At 42.4% G+C, this 24,325-nt stretch overlaps 2 protein-coding genes across 9 annotated transcripts in view; one reads left to right on the top strand and one right to left on the bottom strand.

Annotated features, from left to right (window-relative positions):
• The window catches only part of ACOT9 (acyl-CoA thioesterase 9), a 37,990-nt gene extending 16,911 nt beyond the window's left edge, over positions 1–21,079 (top strand). For 4 of the 7 annotated variants that reach the window (XM_075174994.1, XM_075174955.1, XM_075174976.1 and 1 more), the window contains 6 exons: positions 567–678; positions 1,868–1,958; positions 2,436–2,521; positions 3,327–3,414; positions 3,603–3,753; positions 4,006–6,639. In XM_075174994.1, coding sequence (XP_075031095.1) covers positions 567–678; positions 1,868–1,958; positions 2,436–2,521; positions 3,327–3,414; positions 3,603–3,753; positions 4,006–4,064 — 587 coding nt within the window. In that variant the 3' untranslated portion in view covers positions 4,065–6,639. Of the gene's footprint in view, positions 1–566; positions 679–1,867; positions 1,959–2,435; positions 2,522–3,326; positions 3,415–3,602; positions 3,754–4,005; positions 6,640–20,709 lie in introns of those variants that run through there. The other 3 variants (XR_012677486.1, XR_012677485.1, XM_075174985.1) reach the window with 3 other exon arrangements.
• PRDX4 (peroxiredoxin 4) lies at positions 12,928–21,867 on the bottom strand. Of its 2 annotated transcripts, XM_075175020.1 has the most exons (8): positions 21,606–21,867; positions 18,950–19,067; positions 17,816–17,932; positions 17,132–17,254; positions 16,378–16,508; positions 14,677–14,711; positions 13,402–13,448; positions 12,928–13,053 (listed from the first exon to the last, which is right to left on the bottom strand). In XM_075175020.1, the coding sequence occupies exons 1-8, from the start codon at positions 21,847–21,849 to the stop codon at positions 13,050–13,052; spliced, it is 819 nt and encodes a 272-aa protein (XP_075031121.1). In that variant the 5' UTR covers positions 21,850–21,867; the 3' UTR covers positions 12,928–13,049. The 2 variants fall into 2 exon arrangements, with proteins under 2 accessions (XP_075031121.1, XP_075031114.1); XM_075175013.1 differs by lacking the exon at positions 13,402–13,448.
• Between the last annotated feature and the right edge of the window lie 2,458 nt (positions 21,868–24,325).

Raw genomic sequence — 24,325 nt, forward strand, 5'->3', positions numbered from 1 at the left:
ACTCAGAAAAAGAAAGGGGGAGAGCAGGGGAAGGAGTGTGTAGCTCCATCTTCTTTTGTTTCAAGCTGGAATTTTAAGCAGAGTTAGAGAAGCATTAAAGACTGAATAAACTGAACAGAAGAACTTTTAAGCTAAAATTTCTAATCATTGTGGTTGATTGAATGGTAATGAGTTCTATCATCAATTTGCATTCTTGTATCATTGGTAAAACCTGAAGAAGATTGTTTGTTCTGCAGGCGTTCTTGTTTGATATGTTTTTCTGTACTTTGATGGGAGTACTGAAGTTTTCTGTAGGAGCGGTGGGTGAGTATCATAGTATGTGTATAAAAGGTCTTCATCACATTGATGAGGTAACAGTGAACTTCTGCCTTATCTTTTCTTTGATGCAGTCAATTCTAAAAGCCAAATTTCTGTTTGAATCTATGGGACTGTGAAGTTACAGCTTTTAACTTACAGGGGGAAAAAGAAAAAAGGAAAGAGACAGCTGATTCCAAGTTAAAATCTTCAGAGCAAAGCCAAATTTTTTTTCCTTTGAACTCTAATACAATTTTTTTTTTTCTGTTTAGTGAACAAGCTGAAGAGGATTGATTTCAGCACTGCTTCGTTACTGAAAATGGCTCCCACTGCAGAAGAAAGAAACATTGTTCATGACATATTCCTTAATACGTTGGACACAAGGCAAGAAGGGGAGGGGTGGAGGAGAACTGAAGTCTTATGAAAGAGAAAAGTGATGTGCCTTTTGAGTGGGTGCTCGTAAGAGGGTAGTCTGGAACAAATGCATGCATTTTGTTTTCCCATTTCACCATTTAAATTCTGTGGCATTTTATTTGAAACACAGCTACAAACTTTAATGTGATACCTGCATTTCTTAAAAGAGTCTTCTGTCATTAAAGAGTGTTAGCTGTGCCAAGACGGTGAAAGTGACAGTGTAAACACAAAGAGCCTCTGAGCAAGCTGTTAGGTATAATCTTGAGGAAGAAGGTTAATGATGTTTAACCAAATAAGGGAATGGAATGGTTTTGCAGCCACGTGACTTGCACAATCTAAGAGTTTTCTGCTGTGATATCTAGAAAAAAAACTGTGAGGGCAGGAATTGGCCATATTTTGACCAGGTAACCTTGCAATGTGTTTGAAATATAATACCTGACAACATTATTTGAGGGAGACTGTTGTTGACGTACTTCTCTTATACTTGAGATTTGTGTGAAATCGTCCAGTGCCAGTGGTGATAGAAGCCTCATGACATTAGTGCAATGTTGTATTTGTGGATAATTCGTAATTTCTTTAACTTACTAAAATTATACAATTGTTATCAAAGCTGTTTACCAAAGTGAGAAATGGTTTCCCTTAAAATTAGCAGATGTATTTTGTACACATTCTGTCTGGATTTGAAAACCTCAAACCGTCTGCATGTTTGATGTTGAATGACTCTGTTAGCTCATTGTGTGCTTTTAATTCATGTTATGACTTAAAAAACAAAGTAAGGCGTAAGGCTTTTCTGACAAAGTGTGTTCTTTGTGGTTGTGATTCATCTTTTCTTTCATGTACCTTTCTCAAGCTTGTTCATTCACATAAGCTTGAACGTTAGCAGAAGTTTTTGAAAGATCAGGAGTGTGGGCTTATTGCAGTAACAAATCAAAGTATCACTTTAGATATGGCTTCAAGGTCAGTTGGAACAGCTTTTAGTGATAGTATTTCTGGGGTTTTTTTTGTTTGTTTGTTTTTGTTGTTGGTTTTTCTGTGGTTGCTTGGGGGGGTTTTTTTTTGTTTGGTTTTTTTAAGTGTTTGTCTGCATTTGCTATTTGTGCATTTTTGACTTGCTGAATTTTGCTAATGTGGGCTGTAAAGTTTATTGTCTCTTCCAAAGGACAGTAAGTTTCCGGAGTCGTAAATTACCACCCAATTCAGTGTGGATGGAAGATGCAAAGCTAAAAGGCCTACAGATTTGCCATCCTCAGGTATTTTGAAAAATATTGGTGAATTACAGAAACAGTTTTGTAAGACTAGTCAATCCATTATTTTGTTTCAGTTCTGCAGTCCTTGCAATGTATTTAGATCTTAGTTTCTTTTGCCATTTTTCTGTTATCTGTATGGATTGCCACTTCAAAATAGAAGATTTTTAATTACTATGTTTTCTTACCAGACTATTCATTTTGTGTAAAGAAATTCCTTTGCAAAGTGTTTTAAGTTGGGTTTCTGGTTGCTGACAAAATTTTGAGTTTTTCTCTTACGTTGTCAAATGAGTCAGATGAGCTCCTATTTAGTAAAGTTGCCTCAGCCATTTGGACTTTTGCATATATATTTCAGTAGTGCTTTTTATACATTCAGATGCTGGAAGTTCTGTTAAATAATGTGAACTGAAGTGCAGACTTCAACACAATGCTTTGAAAAGAATATATGTAATATAGCAGTTTGATTTTTGTTTCTACATACAGGAACGGAACATCTTCAATAGGATCTTTGGGGGTTTTCTCATGAGAAAGGCATTTGAACTGGGATGGGCAACTGCTTGCAGCTATGGGTGAGTTGTAGACCTGCGATATTTGCATAATCCAGAGCACTGTGCGTATATATATAAGTCGGGAAGCCAAGCTAACCAACCTAATGACAATCTGAGTAGAAAACGCCTAGGTGTCTAGTAGAATCTTGCACTATTAGTGCAAAGCACTATTTTACTTAGACCATCTGTTATATTTGCATAAATAGATTTGAATCTTGTTCCGTGGAGCGTGGTTTTTAAGCATTACATGTCAGGATAGAACATACATCCTTTTTCTGTTTTCTTTTATCTTACCAAGCTATTGAGATTGACTTTTGAAGATAAGTTTTCTTTCTAACCATGTAAAATAGGCATTCTATCAAATAAATGCTACATCTTTTCATTCTGTACACAAGAGGAACTTCTTCTAGTAACTGCTTGTGCTTAGAAAATGTGACTGAGGTCATCACCCAGCAAAGATCTATGCATAAGTTTAATGGAGCCTGCACAGCCTGATAGAAAGTGAAATGTTTTTGTGTCAGTGCTTGGAAAACTGAGGCCTAAGCAATGATGGCATGAAGATTGCCTAGCAAGTGTAAGTCATGAGATACAATAATGATGCAATAATGTATCCTTAGAGAGTGTGTATTTTTATGCGTGTGAGAGGTTTTCTCCAGTTATTTTTGTCTTGGGTGATGACATAATTCTCTAGCACTTCCTGTGGGCTGTGTTTAAGAGAGATCTATTTTCTGGTAACCCTTCATTAAAATGCTCTCAATGAAATATTCTAAATTTCTCCAAACACCCTTGTTGTTCTTGAGAAGAAATTTCTCTTTTTCTTGCTCAGGGGTTCCAGACCTTTTATCGTATCCGTTGACGATATCATGTTTCAGAGGCCAGTCGAGGTTGGATCCTTATTACTGCTTTCTGGACAGGTGGGAGTTGATTTCTTTTTGAAAAGGAGAAAAACTTATCTTTGCGGTAGTCACTGTTAATCACTGATAATGAACAGTGCATTATGAGAGTGTGTGGCTTTTCTTGTTAAACAGTGCAATGAAGTCTGTTACAGTTTTTCAGCACCAGTGATAAATTACAAACTATAACTCTTATCTTAACTGTGTAGGTCTGTTACACGGAAAAAAACTACATCCAGGTTCGAGTGCACAGTGAGGTTTATGATGCAGATACCAGGGAGCACCAGACAACCAATATCTTCCATTTTACATTCATATCAGAAAATGAGGTCCCACGGGTTGTCCCCAAAACTTACGGAGGCAAGTATCCAATTAATGCATTGTCATCCTAACTCTGTAGACAAGACAGCTTGCTTTCTGTTGGAATGTTGGTCATTTTAGCAGGTGAACTATTGGCATTTGAAGAATTTAACAGGATTTCATGGCAAACCACATTTATTTTATGCTTTGATGACAGTGTGGATTGCTTCTTAATCTTACCATTCTGTGTAGTTGCCCAGTATTGATACTAAGTTACTAATATGGTTCTCTCTTTTCTCCACTTTATTTCAGAGTCCATGTTGTATTTAGATGGGAAGCGACACTTTGCTGCAATCATGAAAGAAACCTGACACATACTGAATGCTGCATCAGCAGTGTAGCAGCATGCTGTCTTGGAAAGTTGTCACCAGAGATGGCTAACAGACAGGTGCTTGCAATACTAAAAAAACCCCAGCCCAAAACTAAACAAAACCCCAAACCCTACAACAAAAAATACCTTCTTAGTGCTATTTATGTATTTGCATATATTTGGATTTTTTATTCTCTGCTGCTAGGATTTATTGGAATCTACTTTTACATGCCAATGCCAGGAAAGAAAGCTGAAAAAATACAATCTTAAGCTTTAGATAGCTTCTGTTTGTCTTCTTTGAGAGATCTCATTATGACTTTTGCTGTCTTGTCACCATCTGCCTTCTTTCCCTTAGTAGCTTTCCTTTGTGTTTCCCTGATAAGGGATAGAAGTTCTATCAGAAAAATGTGTGCAATAAGTAGATACACACAGATGAAGCCGTTTGACCTATATTCTTGTTCTTGTGTAAATTAGGTTTAGGGTCTTATTTTTTTTTTAACAAGGACACATGCATCTGGGCAGCAGCGTAAGCTCAGAAGTTACTAGTGTGTGCACAGTGTAAAGCAGGTGTTTCCCATCAGCGGGGATTTTACAAGGTTGTCGCAGCTTCTGTTTTGGATGGTTTCATGTTCCCTTGGGAGGAAACTGATTTTTGCAATGAAATGAGGTGGCCAGATGGTCTCTTCTGGCATTGTGTTTGCGTACAACCACTCCTTGCCAACCTCTTCTTTTTTTTTTTCTTTTATGGATATAACTGTAAGTGAGTTCCTTAATGAATTGTTTCTCATGGCCTGTAGAGTAGAGATCTGACTGGGGAGGTTTGGTGGGACTGGGAAATGGCATTGTAGAGCAGAACGTTTTGGTTTGTTAGGGATTGGGAGCAGGAAAGGTTAAATGCTGCCAAAATGGTAATGGTTGTGTTTGGTGCTGGAGTTAGGGGTCCAGAGAATCTGTGTTGAGCAGCTCCCAAGTCAGCTGCTGAATGGTGGGAGGATTTTTATCCTGCTGAGGGGGGGTACAGCTAGAGGACAGCCTCCTCAGCTGGATTATTTGTCTGGTTCCTTGGTAGACAGTAATGAAATACGAGTATTGCACAGCTTTAAAGGTTGTCAAGTTTACTTGTGAAGGACAGAGTCCCACCACAGAGGGGACACCACGATGGACATAACTATGGCATATAAGTAACAGTTAAGAAAGTACTTGATACTGAAGTGCTTCTGATGTAGTAGAGAAAGTTTTAATAATCTCCAGTATCGGGCAGATAAAGCTCAGCATCCTGAAATGAGGATGAGTGGATGGGAAGCATCAACTTTTAGCAGTAAGGATGATTAGTCACAAGCACAAAACTGGACCTCTGATACCTCAAATCACGACTGATATCCTGTCTGATCAAGACACCCAAAGAGGAGTAGTTGGGCTCAATGGTAGGTGAAATGGATGAAATATGATGTCTTACATAAAACACGAGAATAGACTCTGGCTTCCCTGCTAGGTTTAAAATCTTTTGAAATCAGGAAGCAGCAAGTAGAAATGATGTGAATCGGCACAGATGCATGAAACAGGTTGATAAAAAAAAGCAACGTGTTGAAATTTTACTTCTGAGTAAGAAAGTTTGAGAAATTCACAGTTAGGCCCAGCTTCGTTTGGTGCTAGGATAGCATGAAGTTCATGGCTCTGAACAGCTGATTGCTGTTCATGTGAGGAGAGTGAGCATTCTAATAACCACCATGTTATACATCAGCCTTTCCTTTCTAGGATTTCGCTGCCTGAATGTCTAAGTTAGATAGCTTTCCAGTGGAGGCACAGGGGTGCTGCCTGATCCGGATCAGATTCATGAATTGCAGTGATAGTAAGCTCTTGGTTCCCTACATAGAGTTTCTCTCTTCAGCCACACTCCAGCGCTGATTCAGCTGTATGATATTATAATCTTTTTCTTTAATGGTTATGACACTGTGGATATGTATTGTATTTTCTGTTTTTCTCCTTTTTAAAACTCTTTGGAAGCTGAATATACCGACTGACCTACAAATAAAGAACTGAAATTCTATCCTAGCTTCTTCCCCCCTTGCTGCATAGATCGCTGTTGGCTATTAAAAATAAGTAGGAAGGTAGCAAGTGGAGGGATCTACTTCAGAACTATGTATTACTCCTGACTATCTGCATGTTTTTATCATTCACCCAGTGGTCCTACCTGGATCACTTTTGTATAACATTTGTAAGTTAAGGGGGTACCAAGTTCTTTCTCTACTGCTTTTTCAGCTGTATTTAAATACGAATTTATCATAATTTCTAAATTCAGCCTTTGGGAAGGGATTGGAGAGGAGAAAAAGAGGTAATAGAGTAGGGAGCAAGGTGTGACATCAAAACCTCTGGACACAATGAAGAAAATGAATCCCACAAATGAAGATGCTTAGAACAATTAGTGTGTTTTCAAAATTCATGATAACTTAATCACGTACCACAATCACAGTAGTTATAGAAATGTATGTACAGTCATACAGAATGTGTGTGTGTATATATATATACGTATGTAAAAGATATAAAATATATATAGTAATAAACAGAAAGACATAGAATATGTGCTCACGTATTTTTTACTCGGAGAAGGTAGCTCCAAGTTGTCACCCTCTCTGATAATAGGCCAAATGTATCTTTGTTCAAGGGCATTATTTACACACGTCGCTGTATACCTTTGTGTGTGAGATAAAATTGTTCTCAGATCTCACATTCAGAATTAAAATATTCTAACATAGTAATTAATGTTGAGTTTATATTGCAACTTAACGACCAGCCCGTCACTGCTGGAAGTGACTAACCATTACCACACAAGCCTAAAGGTATTGGTAGAATATCTTTTTATTTATAGTGAATATTATATCTGTGTAATTGGCTGTGGCTCTGTAGTGGGAAGGAAGTTTCTGTGCCCATCACATCTTGGAATACAGTGAGGAGGAGGAAGTCTGTGGTAGCTGGATTGCCTCCCTTAACCCTCTTAGTAGTTAATGGTGGTATAAAAGGAGATTTCTGTGGGACTGGCTGAGCTCAGTGCCCCAAAAAGCGCTTTGTTTTAAATGTGTTTATTTTTCTGTGTTTAAAAAAAAAAAAAATGTAAAATTACTTACTCAAACTTACTGTAACAGCTTCTGGTAGCCCTGCTTCAAATACAATTCCTTTGCAGCCACGTCATGGTGTACAGCATTCTGGGAAGAAGCTTGCTGGAGCTGGTACAGCATGGGCCACTGAGTGAGGGTATAGTTCAGAAACTTGCTCTAAACTTTCTGCATGCTTAGTTGGTTTTACTGCACGTTCAGTCCAGCCTTTATCTGGTGGCAGATTTGTTTGATTGCTGGTCCTCCTCTGAAAGCATTTTTAACTAGGTGTGGGAGAGATTATTTCTTCATGGGTTAGGCACCAGCTAACAGGAAAATAAAAGGGTAAATATTCAGCTTTCATGAAAGAGAAACTGGGGGCTCCTGTTGTGGAAGGTGCAGTTGGGTGACAATACCTGCATAGAAAATATACTGGAGCACTTTCCCCGACAGCAGGGGATTCTCGTCCCTGCAGGCCTCCTATCCACGAGGCTGGAGGCACTTCTGGGCATTGGCTGCTCCTTACTCTTTTATCTTCCGTTACGTAGCAGAAATGGGAGATTTCTGGAGGAGGGGAGCATGGCTCTGGGGACTGGTGCTTGGGGCACTCAGAAAGGACAGTGGTAGGGGTTCTGGTCCCCGCTCACAACGTCGCTTCTTTACTTTATCTGGTAACTGTTCAGCAGAAAATTCAGGTGCAGTCCTGCAGCAGGGACCAGTCCCCTGGGCCCTCTGTGTCCGCCAGGCTGGTGGGAAGCCTATGAGGGGGTCATCTCCAGAATTAAACGCTGCTAAAAGTGAGTTTCTTCTTACGGGCGTTGCAAGTAGGCTAGCACCAGGGCTCTGCACCGCAGGAGAGGCAGGGCTGGCTGCCTGGGGAGGCAGAACTTTCTCAGAGCACCCGGCGGCGGTGGGGCAGCATCTGCGAGCGTTGTTCAGTGAGGTAGGCTTGCTGGAGTACCCGTCCCAAAGGCGGTGGTGGTGGGGTTGTCACAAAAGTTCCTACCCCAGCTAGATTCGTTAAGCTTGGAGAGGTGGCTTTCACCTGCAGACCTCACCGCTGGATAAAGTTTCTCTTTAACTGCTGAGATAGCATTTGAGGCATGTGAGAGGCTTGCCCGAAACAGCAGTGGAAGTTGAAGGCAGAGTGTCTCATTACTAGTTATTACTTGCTTTGCAGGAGCTCTTTGCTTTTTCTGTTGAAAAGATGAGTTCACAATGGCAGCTCCATGCATCTGTGTTTCATGCACTTCCAAGAGAGGCCCATGAATACATCCCAGGGTTTGGGAAGCAGAGTTGTGTGAGATTTAATTCTTCCACTATTTCAAACCTCAGGTGATGAGTACTGGAAGAACAGACCACTGTGTCATTTGTTCAGTTACTGTTTTGTGAGAGACCATCGCAGGTGGCACTGCCCAGTCTATCGGAATTCATTTGAGGTTGCCGTGATGTGGATCACCATTTTCAAACCGGTGGCTGGAAATCAGGTTCTTAGACTCAACTCTCTGCACCAACATTTGGAAGGGTCATATCTCAAGCAGTGCTAAGGATGTCCATCGCAATGTGGACTTCAGTGAAGTTGGCTGGTGGATCTTCTTTCTTTCAGAAGATGATGTCACTTTTATTTGTTGCCTAAAAAATAATTAGGATTTTAATTTTTGTCCCGCTTGTGCTTATCTGAAGATTTTGCTCCTATATCTGTGCATAAGACATTTCCAGGTATGCCAGCAAGGCCATGGCAATCCCTAATCCAAGCACTAGGCAAGAATTGGCGATGTGCGTGTGGAAGAGGAGTGGGTTTCTGTACTGCCTCAGCATTTCATTATCAGTAAGGAGACAGAATCAACTTCAGCTGTTTAATTGAAACTACCTATATTTTATCTTTGTCAACTGCAGACCGTGTGTGATACTAAAGTACTCAAGCGTTGCTTAGTCTCCCAGTAACTGTCCTTCAGCTCAGACATATTTTATAAGGGCTTAATACAAGAGGCAGACTTTGAGACCAGAACTAGAAGGATGATTGCAGCAGTCTGTTAATCGAAACACGGAAGGGCAAAGCAAACCTTTAAACTCTTTGCCTGCTGGATGATAATCCTATCCAAGATACTGGTACTACTAGACTCTGATTTTGAAATTAATTTTTTCTTGATGTTTTTTCTGGAAGATCTCAAACCCTGCACATGCTGATTATATAATACAAAGAATTAAACAGCCACATGAGCCTCTGAAATAGCCATCACAGCATCATCCTTAAAGTTGCATTATCAATTCATTACTATTTCACTACGTTTATCAGGTGTATATATAGTATGTGTGTGAAAGTCAAAGAGCATGATTCTTCCAGCAAATGTCAGTTCAGAACAGGGCCTCATACTTTCAAGAGCTTTATTTGCTCTGTTCGTGTATTGTTCATTTCTAGTCCTGCTTTCTGTCACTCCTTCCTTGACTTCTCCCTGCAGCTGGGGGAACAACCATCCAAGGAAGCTCTGTACTGCTCAGAGCTGCTCATCAGGCTGTTACACGATGGAGGGTAGTACAAAAATCAGCTGGTGCCTTTAAATGGTACATGTTATCCCAAGGTACACTGAAACGAAGTTCTCAATAATAGAGCAAGAGGAAGGCAGTAGCTTTAGTAGGTAGTGATAAGCCAGATCCTCAGCTTGCCATTTGTCTTGCCCATCTGCAAATGCTTATGAACCCAAACCCACAAACTTCAGAGTTTCTCCCTCCCCGCCGAGTTTCCAGTATTATTCTTCCGTTCAGGGATCTCATCTTCGGTCCTTTGGTTTCCCTTTTTCTTGGAGGCAGTGTGTAACTGAGGATGTGCCTTTGCTGCCCCCTCCGCCCCAACCTCGCACTTCTCATCCTCAAACGCCAGCACTTTTGCATTTTTTTGCCCAGTCTTCTCCTTCCTAAACCTCCCTACCAGCATATCCAAATCTCTGTAAAACCCCATTCTCTCTTTCCATAGAAATAATCTTTCATTTCAAATATGTAACGTGACATAGTGACTCAGGTCTTTGCTTAAGGACTATTTCCCTAGGACTTTTTATTCCTATTGAACTGCTTTTTAAAAAAAATATTCCTTAGCCCATTCCTTACCACATGCGTTTAGAGGGCTGGGGCCTTCAAATTTGGCCCAGCTACGCTGCTGTTGACCTAAATCTGCGATGTTCAATGTGTGCGGATGGCCTCTGTTTTCTTCAGTCAGTGTTCTCAGTCCTGTTTTCTTTTCTCGGCTCAGGGTGCAGCTTTCAACACCTGCTTTTGTTTGATGCTCTTGCTGCTGTATGTGCTACAGCGATACAACCTGTGGTTCTGTTGCTGTAACTTGCTACTCGCCTGGCGCCGCATGGAGCCGTGGGCTGGATGGAGCGTGTTCAACGGGTGGGTGGTAACGCATCTCTGTCTTTATAATGTCTCTCCTGGTGTCGGCTGGGATAGAGTTAAATTTCTTCCTAGTGCTGTGTTTTGGATTTAGTGTGAGAAGAATGTTGATAACACACTGATGTTTTCAGTTGTTGCTAAGTACCCTGTAGTCAAGGACTTTTCGGGTTCCCATGCTCTGCCAAGTGCACAAGAGGCCGGGAGGGAGCATAGCTGGGACAGCTGGCCCAGCTGGCCAACGTGGTATTCCATACCATGTGACGTCATGCTCAGTATATGAATGGTAGGCATGTCCAGGAAGTAGCAATTGCAGTTTTTTTGGGCATTGCTCGGCAGGTGGTGAGCAATTGCATTGTGCATCACTCATTTTGCATATTCTATCATCATTTTTTTTTCCCCCTTCCTTTTCTGTTTTGTTAAACTGTCTTTATCTCAACCCACGAGTTTTCTGACTCTTACCCTTCCGATTCTCTCCCTGTCCCGTTGGGCTGGGGAGTGAGCGAGCAGCTGGGTGGTGTTTGGCTGCCTGCCAGGTTAAACCACGACAATGTCTCCTTTGCTGGCTTAGTGCCACAGAGGTTTTTGCTGCTGGGAGAGCGTTAGGTGTGAATGAGAGCGACCTGGCTGGAGAGGCAGGCAAAGCCGCGGAAGAGGGCACAAGCGCTATTTCTAAGGCAGACACAAGTGTTAGGTTTGTTTTGTGCCTTGGGCTGCTTATGAATATCCATGTAATAGCTGGGCCTGCATTTGTCATGCTACGGTTGCTTGGAGTTAACTTGAACATTCTCTGTGTTGATGACGATTTTGGTGTTGCAGCGTTGATAAAAAGGCTGTAAACAAAATCCTGAGTAAAATTCAAGAGGCTGATTTACAGCCCAGTAATGTGCGAAACCACCTCTCTCACGTGCTGCCCTCTGGTCTTTGAGATCCCATGGGCTGGAGCAGCGCATTACAGCCTTTGGTGTTGGTCCCGCTGTGCCTCTGTTACCCTATGGGTATGGGGTGTGGTATGGGATGGGATCAGGAGCCCCTCCTTTCCCCAGACCTTGCAGGGGTGGGGGGCTGGGGCTTGGTGGAGTTCGGCTTGCTCTGGCCGTGGTTCCCTTTGCCCTAGGCATGCGCTTAGGTGTTACTTGTATCATCGCCGAAGGAAAAGTCAAGCAGCCGCTTCTGCTCTCCGTCTGCAGTGACTAATCCAGAGGGCTGCTGAATACGCACCAAAGTCTACAAAATCAGGTGCCTTTACAGTGAGAATGCCACTGCTGGTTGCTGGTCTAGTTCGGCAGAACTGTACTGAAGTGTCTGTGTATAGGGGAGGGAATTGTATGGTCTGGTGGGGGAAGGGGAAGCAAGTTCTCACCAATGTGGGATCCAACCAAAAGTAATAATGTAGCGGTGCTGGATTGGCGCAGGGAGGAAGCCTTCTCTGTGGCCTTTTCAAGGATGACCCTGGTGAAGGGCTGACACTGACTTCAGGTGCTGTTTTTCCAGTTGCACAGGTACTAGAACGCCATGTTAAAAAGAGGGAGAGGTGGGAAGAAGCAAGAGAATACATTTCTTATGAAAGAGATCTCCAGTGCACACAAGTGTGAAGCATGTCTTCCATGGAGATGTTCTTTTTTCCTTTGAAAGAAGAAATTCATGTACGTGAGCCACAAGAGTTTCTGATGGTTACTGGACGTGTCAATACTAATCTTGGGAAAGACTAAAATTACTCCCTTAAGACTAGGAGCCACGGTTAAAGAGTGGATCAGCACAGGACACTAACCACTATGTACATCTGTGAACATTGTAGGGCCAGGGAAAAAATTCAGACCGTGTGAAATGGAATTGATCTTATCAGCGTATACACTACAAATACAAGCATGGAAAAAATCACTGGTTCAGCTTTTGAACCTCATGAACTGGCACAACTGTATTTCTTTCAGTGCAGTTGTACTGATTTATGTGGCGTAGGATATGTTCTTAGTAGTTTAAAAATGTTTTCCAGCTTTAAACAGACTGGAAATTCAATTCAGCAACTGTAACTTATTTCTGGCTTTTGGGTTAGCTGCTGTTGCCTCTGGACTACAGACTAATGTACTGTAACCAAGTGGCTCTTTTCTAGCCATAGCTCCTACAATGTGATCAAGCAGACAACATTTTTGCAGAAATTTAAGTAATCTATCAACAGCAAAAGTCATGAATCTAAGCCTGAGATGCTAAGAGAAGTAAATTTTGGGAAAACCAAGCATCTAAACAAGACTTCCAGGGAAAACAGGTATTTCACAAGAATATTCTCCGGTAACTAATGAGGTATCTGTGCTTCACACAGGTTAGACTCCTGTTTAAGCAACAAGACCTTTAATGGTCTATTGCAGTTACATATATTAGTCAAACTCATGAAAGTAACAAAACTAATGAAATTTTATTGGCAAAAATCAAGTCGAATGTGTGACCTATGTAATTCAACAGAAGCGAGCGTCAGTTTAGTTTATCAAAATACTTCAGTTTTCCAGCTGGATCTGGAATTATCTGTGCAAGAAAGAAAATAAAAATGTTAGTCTAAAACCAAAACCACGCAAACACAACAAACTATAAAACCAGAACAGCATAGTATTTCATAATATGACGTTAAGGCCAACCCACAAGCAACACTGAAGAGTAATTTATCAGTTGATTTGGTACTAGATTACTGTTTATCTCTAAAGGTACCTAACCGCAGTAAGCAGAAAGATTTAACTAATTGGGGGAAGAGAGAGTGCAGCCTACCAAAGGAAGAATTTTGACAGCTGGGAGCACGTACACCTATGTTGTTTGCCCCAAAAGCAAGATATTTTAATAAATTAACGTCTGAAATCCAGAGTCTTAGAATTTACTTACAGTTCTTCCCTTGGCCACCACACTCTCATGGCTTCCTCTGGTTTGATCTAATTAAATCAAACACATTTAGAAGGCATGGCTACATCTTCGAAGAAGTCTTTTTGAACTGCTCTGCTATTTAAATTATCTGCATCTTTTGCACAGAGGAGAAAGAGAATGCTTATGTATTGTTTTAGATCTTTACATTGATAGTATTGGAGCTGTTAATCTCAGCATTGTCAGACTGTTTTATAGAAAATATGTTAATGTCGTATTATTTAGGTAGTCCATGGTTATGGAGGGCAGAACTTTTCAGTGCCAAAATACGTCTGTTAGGCCAGCCAGCCCTCTTTCATTTTACAGTCTTAATATCCAGCCTCCCCCACCAAGACACTCTTCTGCTAGCTTGAAGGAGGTGACGCCTAGTCTCAAGTCATCCTGGTAAGTTTTTACATCCAGTAAAGAAACAGGGTTTCACGTTCCACTGTTTTTATTATCAATTACAATGCTCACTATTCTGCTTAGGGGCTGGTACTCTGCTACTCTGCTGGGACCTGCTTTTTGTTGAGTCGGCTCTTAAACAACAACGCTCTGTCATCACCAGATGGTTCAGAAGAAAGCCACATGCTCGAATGACAGTGATCTCATCTGAATTAGGTGGCTCAGACCTCTGGTGAAAGTTTCATTATTCTGCTGAGGCTTGATCCAAGCCCAGAGAACACGAACAAGTTCAATGGGTGTTTGTCTGAACCCTAGCTCTTCTGCTTGTAGTCACGTGTAGGCGAGTAGTAGCAAAGGAGGAAGAGCTATTGCGCAGCAAGGCAGTGCTCTCTGCTGGAGTTCTGATAGTGGCACACTGGCTCTGTCAGATACTACAGCAGCCTGGGAACTTGTCTGTCTTTTTTGGGCTAGTGCCTAGGCTCCACAGTAAGACTTGACAGAGCCAAGAATTCACATGGACAAATAACTGAGAAGATAGGACAGATTCAAGAGTTTCCAACTTCCTCTCAGCAGGTGTTAACAGGGAAAAAAGTTCTTGATCATGAACTCATTTCTGCTCAAGAGAGTTTTGTTCGTACACAGGGAATTTGAAATTGGAATTGAATTGGAATATTTCTAGTGTGAGGGAAACGAGCTCCTAATGAAATCAGTAGTAATCCACAAGCTGTAACTATAATAATGTGAATTTACTGATATCATCTCATTGAAAGTTGCAAAGACTTTGGATTTGGCTTTAGTGCAAATACCTGAGTGTTTTCTAGTAGTACATGCATTTAAATATAAACAGTAACTTACTGTTTCACTGCCAGGTTTCCAACCAGCAGGGCAAACTGGAAAAAAAAAAAAGGACAAAGTTAGTAAAAGCATTTTTACACACACTTGCTTTTGTGGACTTAATATTCTCTTTCTGAACTTGAAGTAAAACAGCACACAAGTGTCACATGTAAATATCTGCAACTATTAAATACGCAGTTTTCTTTACACATGGGATGGTGTCATAACAGTTTATACCTGATACCACCTACCACTTCTGTTAACTGGAAACTGCGTATTTCTGGATGGATGTCTATGCCTTGGTTTAATTCTTGTGCCTTTCTAGACAAAGTACTGGCAAAGCAGTATCTGAGAGTGAACACCAATTCTCATAGAAACAAAAGTTCCATGATAAAATTCAGGTGACTACAGAGAGACCTACCTTCCTTTCTTTAAACCAATGCTAGGGGAAATTTTTTAGCAAAGAAATCAGTGAAAAGATTCCACAAGAGACTGAGTGATTTTATTTGAAGCCTTGCTCAGGAGTAAAGGGATTACAGCATGCGGTTAGCATGCAGTGTGGCCGAGAGCCCTGTGACTACCTGTACAGTTGGACATTCTAGAGTGAAGCTCTTATCTTATCTGTTCAGAGCTCTCCCTCTGAGGCTTTAGCCCAATGACTTATGCCATATTACACTGCTTTAAGGCATGCTGTCAGACAAAATACCACAAATGCAATCAGGAATTGTGGAGAACTTCTTTTCCTCTTCTGTGCAAAGAATCCAATAAGGCCCCTAGGGAGGCTTTCCTCAGCATTCATGCAAAAGCTGGTGAGATTCCATGTACAGCTGGGAAAAAATGTGGTACTCTGGAAACACACTGCAGATCAGTATTTTGCAAGACAGCTTTGTAACTAAATGAGAGAGGTTAAATTTCCTTAGTCAAATGTGCGTAGCCTAAGTATCAGCGTTTATGTTTTAAAATCTGTACAGCAAAGCATAATAATGATTTGTACCTTCAGATAAAGGTACTTTCAAATGCCAGGTGAAATTGAGTTGAAATAGAAGTTAAGCTGCTGAACATGTGTATTAATATTTAAGCAAATCTTTAAAAAAATGAATGTGTTTATTGAAACACATTAGTTAAAGAAATGTAAAAAGTTCATCCTATGCTTGAACTGGGGGGATATGAATTCTTGAGACAAAGTAATGATCTGAAGCCAGTGAAAGCTTCTTTCTCAGGGGAAGATGATCACATAGCGCTTGTAAAGAAAACACAAGTAATGGCGCTCTAACTTTCACAGTATCACCATGTGTCTTGACATGAAGCACTCTCAATTACTTGTCACAGATCCCCAATGAATGACACAGGACAGGGATGGCCTGCGTCTCAATTATTTTAGTATGCCAAAAGGTACGGAAATATTGGGCCTGACTCTTCATGGCCTCATATTTTGTACAGGTTTATGCTTGTGACAGATGGTACATAATGCCTTAATTCAGACTAAGGAATGCTTTATGCTCTGCATTCTCATGGATGTGAAGCAAAATGTGAATTACTACACTAGAAACAACCTATGGAGGTACCAGGACCACAGAATCTTGTAGCAGGGCAATCAAACCACTTCATTCACTGCATGAGGCTAGTCTCTAATGCTACCGAGTACCTTTCTTCCAAAAGCTACAAATACAGCTTCCAGTCTAAGTAAAACAGTCTTCAACATGAAAGTATTTAAAAGAGCACCTTCTCCATGTTTGTCTGTGTATTGGAATGCTTGTACTAAGCGAAGCGTTTCATCCACTGATCTCCCAACAGGAAGGTCATTCATCGTGATCTGTCGAAGTATTCTCTTATCATCAATAATGAAAAGGCCTCTGTGAAAACATTTTTGTGTGTGTGTTAGGAAACAGAACTAATTGCAGTGTTGTGTTTACACACTATTTTATGTCTGTTGGATGGGAAGAATTTGACCTCTGCAAACACCATACAATACCCACCACCTTAGAATACTACTAGCCTACTATTCTTTACCTGGGGTATCAGATGACATGAGCTGATGGCAAGTTAAAACCAAAAAAGGGTAGTTCTTTGCAGAACATAAAACTAAACTTTGGCAGGCCCTGCCAGGGGATGTTGCAGATGTTATGACATTATAGGGATCTCAAAAGCAATTAATCAAGTTTATGAAAGATTTATCTCTTGAGGCCATTAGTTTCCCTTAATCTTGACTCCACTTGGCCTTGGGAGGTCCATGAGTAACTGCAATTCTGGGGTATTCTGCATGTTTGCCCTGCCCTAGGTATCTGCTGATGACTGCTGTTAAGCAGGGTATTAACCTCCACCCGTTCTGACTCATTATGGCTTTTTTTTTGTGTTCTTCAATATATATTTTGTCTCTCAGCATGAATCCTCAAGAAAAATTTCAAATGCTTCTTTAGATACAAAGTAGTAAGTACTGCTCCAGCAGAACAAAATGAACTGTAACCAAGTGAAATACCTCAGTGTATGCCCTTGATCTTCCAGATATACACCATAATCCTTTGAAATTTGGTGTGTCAAATCTGAAAGAAGTGGAATCTTCATAGGTCCAAGTCCCCCTTGTTTTCGAGGAGTATTAATCCTATGAAAGAAATGAGATACAGATGTATTTCTCATAAAGATTTTTATTCCTTACACAAAGTTAAAAGTCACAAACCAGAACAGTACAGACAGAAAGATTTAGTGCAAGTGACATTTTTCTTGTTCTGCACACAAAGGAGATGAATACTATTTATGGTTCAAGCAAAATGTTCAGTAGATCTTTTGCAGTTTTTGGCCAAATCTATTAATAGTGACCTCTTTCTTACCAGTCATGTTAGCTTTATACCAGTGTGCTCATGAATTGGGATAGTGTAACGCGTTTACAGATACCTGCATCCTTATCTCTTTTTTTCTTTTGTATTTGAAATAGGTTTTTTTGACTGAGACATAATATATTCCAAGCAGTACATACTAAACAAGCTTTACACACCAGGGTTAAAAATTGTTACCACTGAAAAATATTTTAAACATTTGTATCAATAGTATCATGCTTTTACACATTATGATATACCTATATAGGCTACAAATCTGGGGATACAGTTCTTCAGCTAAGATGCACCCATGAATAATTTTTAGTAAAAGACAAGGATACGATACATACCATGCTAAGTGAGTGAACTTTGAGTCCACAGAACATGCTACTACTTCGGTATTTATTGCTCTGAATTCTTCAATTCTGTCACTGAAGGCGATTATCTCAGTTGGACATACAAATGTACTAGATGATTTAAAACAAGATAAAGTCAAAATTTCATGAGACATCCAGTAAATTCTCCATTTAACTTAAAATGGTGGATTTATCATAAATGACTTCAGCTTTTACTTATTTTTATAGCTTCTTCAAGTATTTAACCAAAACACTGCCTGACAAATCTTCCAGCCTCAGACTCTACTTCAGTTATAAACGGTTTACTACTGAAGAAGATTATAAACCTACATTTAGTTTACAATCTGGATACAAGTATTTTTACAGCTACTTTCTTTTTGACTTTATGAATATTGAGTGGCTGAATTTATGCACAACATGCCAAGTTTTTTCAGAGGAACATACTATAATTTCTTGTTACCGTGCATGTCTGCAAATTTTAACTATTTTGACTTAAACTTTTTCCACTACAGAAGAAATAAAGTGATAAAGATCACAATTTCTGGGGCCTTGAAGCTAAGGGCCAAGAGCCATGTTCTTTCTTTTATAACGTTAAGGTAGTTATGCATCTCTGTCCTCTTTTCTTCATTTTGTGGAAAAGAATGGGTAGAAAGCTGAGGTATTTTCACTCAACCAGTGAAGTTACAGCATTCCAAATAAAGGAGGATAATGTTAGATGTTCTTAGGATGTTATGGGAAGAACTTAAAGGGAAAACGCCATCTCTTACTGCCCTACATGCCTTTGGGAAAATAGAGATGGGATGCTGTCTTCTGTTTGCAGCAGTGCTTTACAGCATCATACAGAACATAAAGGTTGCCTGACCGGGTACTACATTCTGAAAGTTATTTTTTTGTGTGGAGACACAAATCAGTGGACATGCTTATTAGGACAAAGATTGTGTTACAATTTTACTAATGCATGATGAAAACACAAACACAAAGAATATATTTTCTTCTGTCGCTCCTTTCTCCTCCCCCAAACCCTTACCAAACAAAAAACCAAGACCTCAAAAAAAGAGAAAAAGTAATGAATTACGAGTCTAGTGTAGCTGCACTCAGTCTTGGTATGTAAACAGTGGTCTTACTTACAAGTCAAGAGGATAGAAGAAGAAGACAAGATATTTTCCTTCATAATCTGTTAATTTCAGCTCTTTAAACTCTCCATTAATGACTGCTGTTCCTTCCCAGTAAGGTGCTGGCTTGGAGACTGAAATACAAAGAACGTTCAATTAGAAGTCAGAACATGAAGCACGTGTTCAAACAAAGCTGTTCATTAGCTAGCTTGTGTGCAAGGTCAACTGTTCTTCCTTTTGCTTGAAAAACAACCTACTGCATAGTTACAAAATGAAACTTTCTTACCACTTTAAAAAGTTCACAGCTGGCAGAGGTTACAGGATGATGAAGAAATGTAGGTTTCAGTAAAGTAAATGAGGAAAGTAAATAATTTGACCAACTTGTGCTTACACATGACCCCTCTGAATCACTGATAATCAAGGCCACACAAACCTTATCTGCGCATATTGAACAAACCACGTGTGCACTAACAGCTCACAGCAGAACATCTGTTAGACTGAAGGAGAAGCTGCTTAAGATTTCAGGAACTCTCACTATTTTGTTATGAGTAGCTGTTGTGAATCAGAAGCGTAAGATGGTTCAAATTCGTATCGTTACTTTTTAGCCATAAAAAACTACTTGGCATTCAAGTCCACAAAAAAATACACGCTACAACATGTTTAGAGACAAATGCCTAAAAATGTGTGTATATGTATTAAATTACAACTCCTAACCAAATTGTTATTTGAAGATAGTTGTGTTTTTAAAAAAATATCCAATTAAAATGCATGAAATGTGTTTACTATTCCTATCAAAAGGGATTAACCTTGAATTTAAAATACTAAAAATGATTCTGCCAGGTACTATTTTCATAGTAATGTGAATTCTGAGACAAAGGGTAGGGTATGCTGAAGGTACAAGGTGATCTGAATACACTTGTGATGTCAAGGACATTGACATACAGCCCCAGGAAATTGGGGAAATGCTGCTGAGATAAATATACAGAATCTTAGTTATTATCTGGATGATGACTGCGTTAGTGGTCTCTCCTTTTCTTAGGACAATCCCCAGCTGTAGAATATAGTTGGTGAGGATCTACAACAAGGATTGCAAAAACCGCCCCAAATCACCAGACACATCGTGCCCCTGAGTGGGAAGGCAGTCTGCTTTGGTATAACCCACGAGGGACACAGCAATACAAGTACAGAGAGTCAGCAGGTGTGACTGATAATTTCGGTTTACATTTTTTGAAGAAATGCTCTTCTTCCTCTCAAGTTGTCTGCAGAATTCTTTCTGACCAGATTTCAAGCTCCAGACTTCTTTTTTATTGAGTCTTTGTAGGTATGGGACTGTTTTCAAGTGAGAGCAAGGATTAATCTTCAAGTCATTTTGAGCTGTCTACAATGTTTCAAATGTTGCTCTTTACAAAACAGTGACACCTCTAATCTAATCTCTTTGCAGCAAAACATTCTCTTCAACTGACCTTCAGATTACTAGGGAGAAGGAAAAGAAATTAAATATGTTGTATCTTGACCCATTTTTAAATGAAAGTGATATTTTTTGTTTAAAAATACTTGTCTAAATGCTGTAGTAACTTACATTACAAAGGGAGGAAAAACCAAACAAAATCGGTTACACGTATCTTGACTGGTTTTCCATTTTTCTCACAGCACCTGTTTGCAAACGTTTGTAATGGAAGTTATGCCCTGGCTTGGTAGAGGAAAAGGATTTAAAGCTGTAAATTCTCACAGCAAAGATCGTTTCTACGTGACTTCTCTCCATTCTCTGTTCTGCAGATCGGGACTTTTGGAGAGCATCTGACCACCTGAACATCTCACTGCGACTCAATTAAAGATGTTTGCAACTAGCTCTGCCATAAAGCATTTAAATCACAAGTGAGGGTCGGCACACAGGCAAGCGACAAACCAAGCCCAGTCATAACTGGTAAACATCACAGGAGGCGACTGTTCAGCATTTCTAATCACAGCGTGAGCACGAAACACTTCTGTACGTTCTTCAAAGCCTTTCCCTTTACTCGTTTGCTGCTTCTAGAACCACAGACATGGCTCAATGTCTGTGAAACGTCGAAACTCGCTTTACCACGATAAAAACGTAGGTCTGGAAGGGACGGTGGGCCCTGCCTCCGCCCTCCCCGAGGCCTCCCCGCAGGCGTGTGCACGCCGCTACGGCCACAAGCCCGTGCGGGCAAGGGAAGTCATTCGGCAGCCTCGGCGCCCCGCCGGGGAAGAGCCGCGCCGCGGCGGCACCCCGGGGAATCCCAGGAGGGAGGGCGCGCCGCCGTCCCGCCCCGCCGTGCGGCCCCTGCTGCGGCGGGCACTGGGCGCCCCGCGACCGCCGCCCCCGCCCGGCGCGGAGGGCCAAGGCGCTCCGCCTGACGTGGCGCCACCCGCCGCCCGCTGCGCCCGGGGAGGCCGCCGCCCCCCACCCACCCCGCGGCCGGTAACGGCCGGCCCCGCGCGCCGCCGCACCCTCCCTCACCCCGCGGCGCGAGTGGAGGCGCGCGGCGGGCACCTCCCCTGGGCCTGGCCCCGGCGCCGGGCCGCCCCTCAGCGGCAGCGCGGGAAGGGGCGGCCGTGCGGCATCCGCCGCCCGGGGGCCTCTCCTCTCCTCCCCGCCCGCCGCCCGTGCGCTCCCCGCTCCCTCGGCCGCTCCAGCCCCGCCCGGCACCTACTCTTGGCCTGGCTGAGGTGCAGCGAGTGGTCGGAGACGGGCACACGAGCCGCCTCCCCGGGGTAGACCTGCCCCCCCGCGTAGTAATGGCACTGCTCGTCCCCCCGCTGCCGCGCCGGGCGCGGTTCATCCGCCTCCGCCGCCTCGCCTCCCAGCGCCGCCGCCAGCGACAGCAGCAGCAGCAGCGCGGACCGCCGGGCCCGCTCCCCGCCGCCCGCCCGCAGCCGCCGCCGCGCCGCCTCCATGGCCCGTCGACCGAGTGCACGTCCCCGCGGCGCGGCGGCGGAGGGGCGGTGGCGGGGCGGAGCTTGGCCGGTCCTCCCGCACACGGTCCCAGCCGCACAGCCAGGCCCCCCCGTCGCCGCTCCCCGCCCCGCGGCGGCGGCGTGAGGAGAGGCGGAGGCCCGAGGCCCGCCGCGCTGCCCCCCGGCCGGGACGGCCACCCCCAGAGCCCGCCTTTCGGTGGGGCCGGGCGCGGCCTGCCGCCTGGGCCCCGGGGCCCGGGCCGTGCCGGCGGGGCTGTGGCCTCATGTGCCAGCCGCCTCCGGCCTGTCCCCTTCTTAAGCCCCGGAGGAAATGGTAAATTCTGTACATATCTAGAGAAAAAGAGAAAAGAAGAATGTACACGCATGTGGAGAGAGAGCGTGCCTGTAGTCTGGTGTGTGTGATTGCAGAAGGAAACTCTCTGCCAATAGGTGAGATGTCCCGTCTGGTGTATCTCTTACCTGTGGCAGCCTGGGCTCTGTGGGCATTTCATCACTCACGGTTGTACCAGCCTGGGCCAACTGGAGCTTGTATATTCTGGCCTAATGAATACATGAAATGTAAAAAAGCATGCTGCCTTAGGCCTGAAATCCTGAATTGCTGCCAGCTGGGCAGCGATTCGTGAATGAGCTCCACGTAGCGCACGTGGTGCCTGTGTTAAGTGTGGTTAAACAGAAATGAGGCTACTGAATGCCTTTTGATTCCAGGTGTCTTGGTCCCAAGTTTGCCTCGTGAGAGGTCATTGTGCTCAGTGTTGAGCGGATTGTGGTTCGTATCTCAAAATACTTACGTACTTGTCACATGTAAGCACAGCTAGGAGGTAACTCAGCGGTGCATTCAGTAGCAAGCAAGATTTTGAAGGCAGTAAGTAAGCTGTGACAAGCAGTAGGTAAGGCTTTGCAGCACAATGTCTGGTCAAACTAGGTTATGCTATATCTGTTTGACTGGGACAGTTCAGGTCGTCTTGTCAAGCGTAGCAGTTAAATTGTAACCAGGATCCTTAAAAATTAAGATGTGAGAGAGCTGGAGCTACCCCTTGTCAAAAGTGGGGACATCGTTGACCTTTTGTGCTTGGAGCACTGTGGATGCCATCCTCTGGGAAAACTGGTAGTTCAGTAAAAAGAGTAGCCCAGACTGACAAAGTCAGGCTCTTACGGAGGAACGTCTGCATCGCATCCTGTCTCTGCAGATTATTTGTGATAAATGTACCTTCAGGATGGTACAGAACCCACCCCAGAATGGACAGTACAGTTTCTCTCTTTTAAAAGTGATACAGAACAGGCATGTAAAGAGCAGAGCAAAACGAAAATCCAGAGAGCTGTTTTCAAAGAATACAGGCTCTGTAAAAGAAGGAAGGGATTAGCAAGGCACCTATCATTATATACTGTGTCTTGAACAAATCTTACTATTTTTCTGGCCTTCCTACAACAGAATCCACCCTTTAAAAGGATATTTCGTAAAACTAAATTCATGGAAGTGGGCGAAACACAACCTCGCAGGCATGCTTGCACTTCTTAACCTGTGATTTTAGTTTCCTTTCTCCCGAAGCTCTGACACCTCTCCAGAAGGAGCTCTTTTCCTTTCCCATCTCTTGTCATGTTTGCCTTTAAGTTCCAGTCTAAGTTCTACAAGTTAGGGATCACGCTTGTAAAATGCCATTCATACTGTTACTGTCACAGTAATAATCTTACTTAGGCACTTTTGCCCACCTGAAGGGATTGAAGATTGCTAAGGATCAGAAGGGTAAGGCTCTGGAACAGCCCTCTGATGGGTATGGAAGCAAAATACCTGCATAGCTGTTGGGCTTGATCAGCGTGTGTGAAATTATAAAAAATTGTATTAAATGTCTGCCCCCAGGGGAAATGGACTTGATGGCACATGAGATCCCCTTGTCCTGTTTTTTCACAGTGAGGTGATGGTGGCCAGTCTTTTCTTATACCTCCTAAAATGTCGGAAGCAGGATAAAATCTGATCTTTTCATCGCTGCTGTTTAAGTTTGACTTTCCTCCTCTACCAAGGGCATGTCATTAAAGGGAGGATGAACAAAACCCGTTTGCTCATGTTAAGCACTCGGGCCCTGGTGGAAAAAAGCACTTCAACAATCTTTCTACTCCCACTGTTTTCAGATTCAGGCACGCCTTACATTTAAGCTTGCTAAAATGTATGTATGGATTACTGTCTTACATGATCCAGCTCTAGTATTAATAGTGACTTAATATCAGGCTTTCCTAAATTGCACTGCTTGTAAGGAAGGTGACAGTCATGGCATCCGTGAGTGCACAGAGAAAGTTATTTTGGTTGTCCCTGCTCTTCTCTTTTTACTGGTGTTTTGAACAATAGGAAATGGTAGTGATTTGAAAAGTAGTCATAGAGTAAAGTTGAAAAAAATGAAAAGTTGAGAGGTATGCACTTTGCATAATGTTAACATCTCCCAATTGAAAAGTTTTCCCAAATGCC

This window comes from Calonectris borealis, chromosome 1, assembly GCF_964195595.1.
Source record: "Calonectris borealis chromosome 1, bCalBor7.hap1.2, whole genome shotgun sequence".
In the NCBI taxonomy this organism is placed as follows: domain Eukaryota; kingdom Metazoa; phylum Chordata; class Aves; order Procellariiformes; family Procellariidae; genus Calonectris; species Calonectris borealis.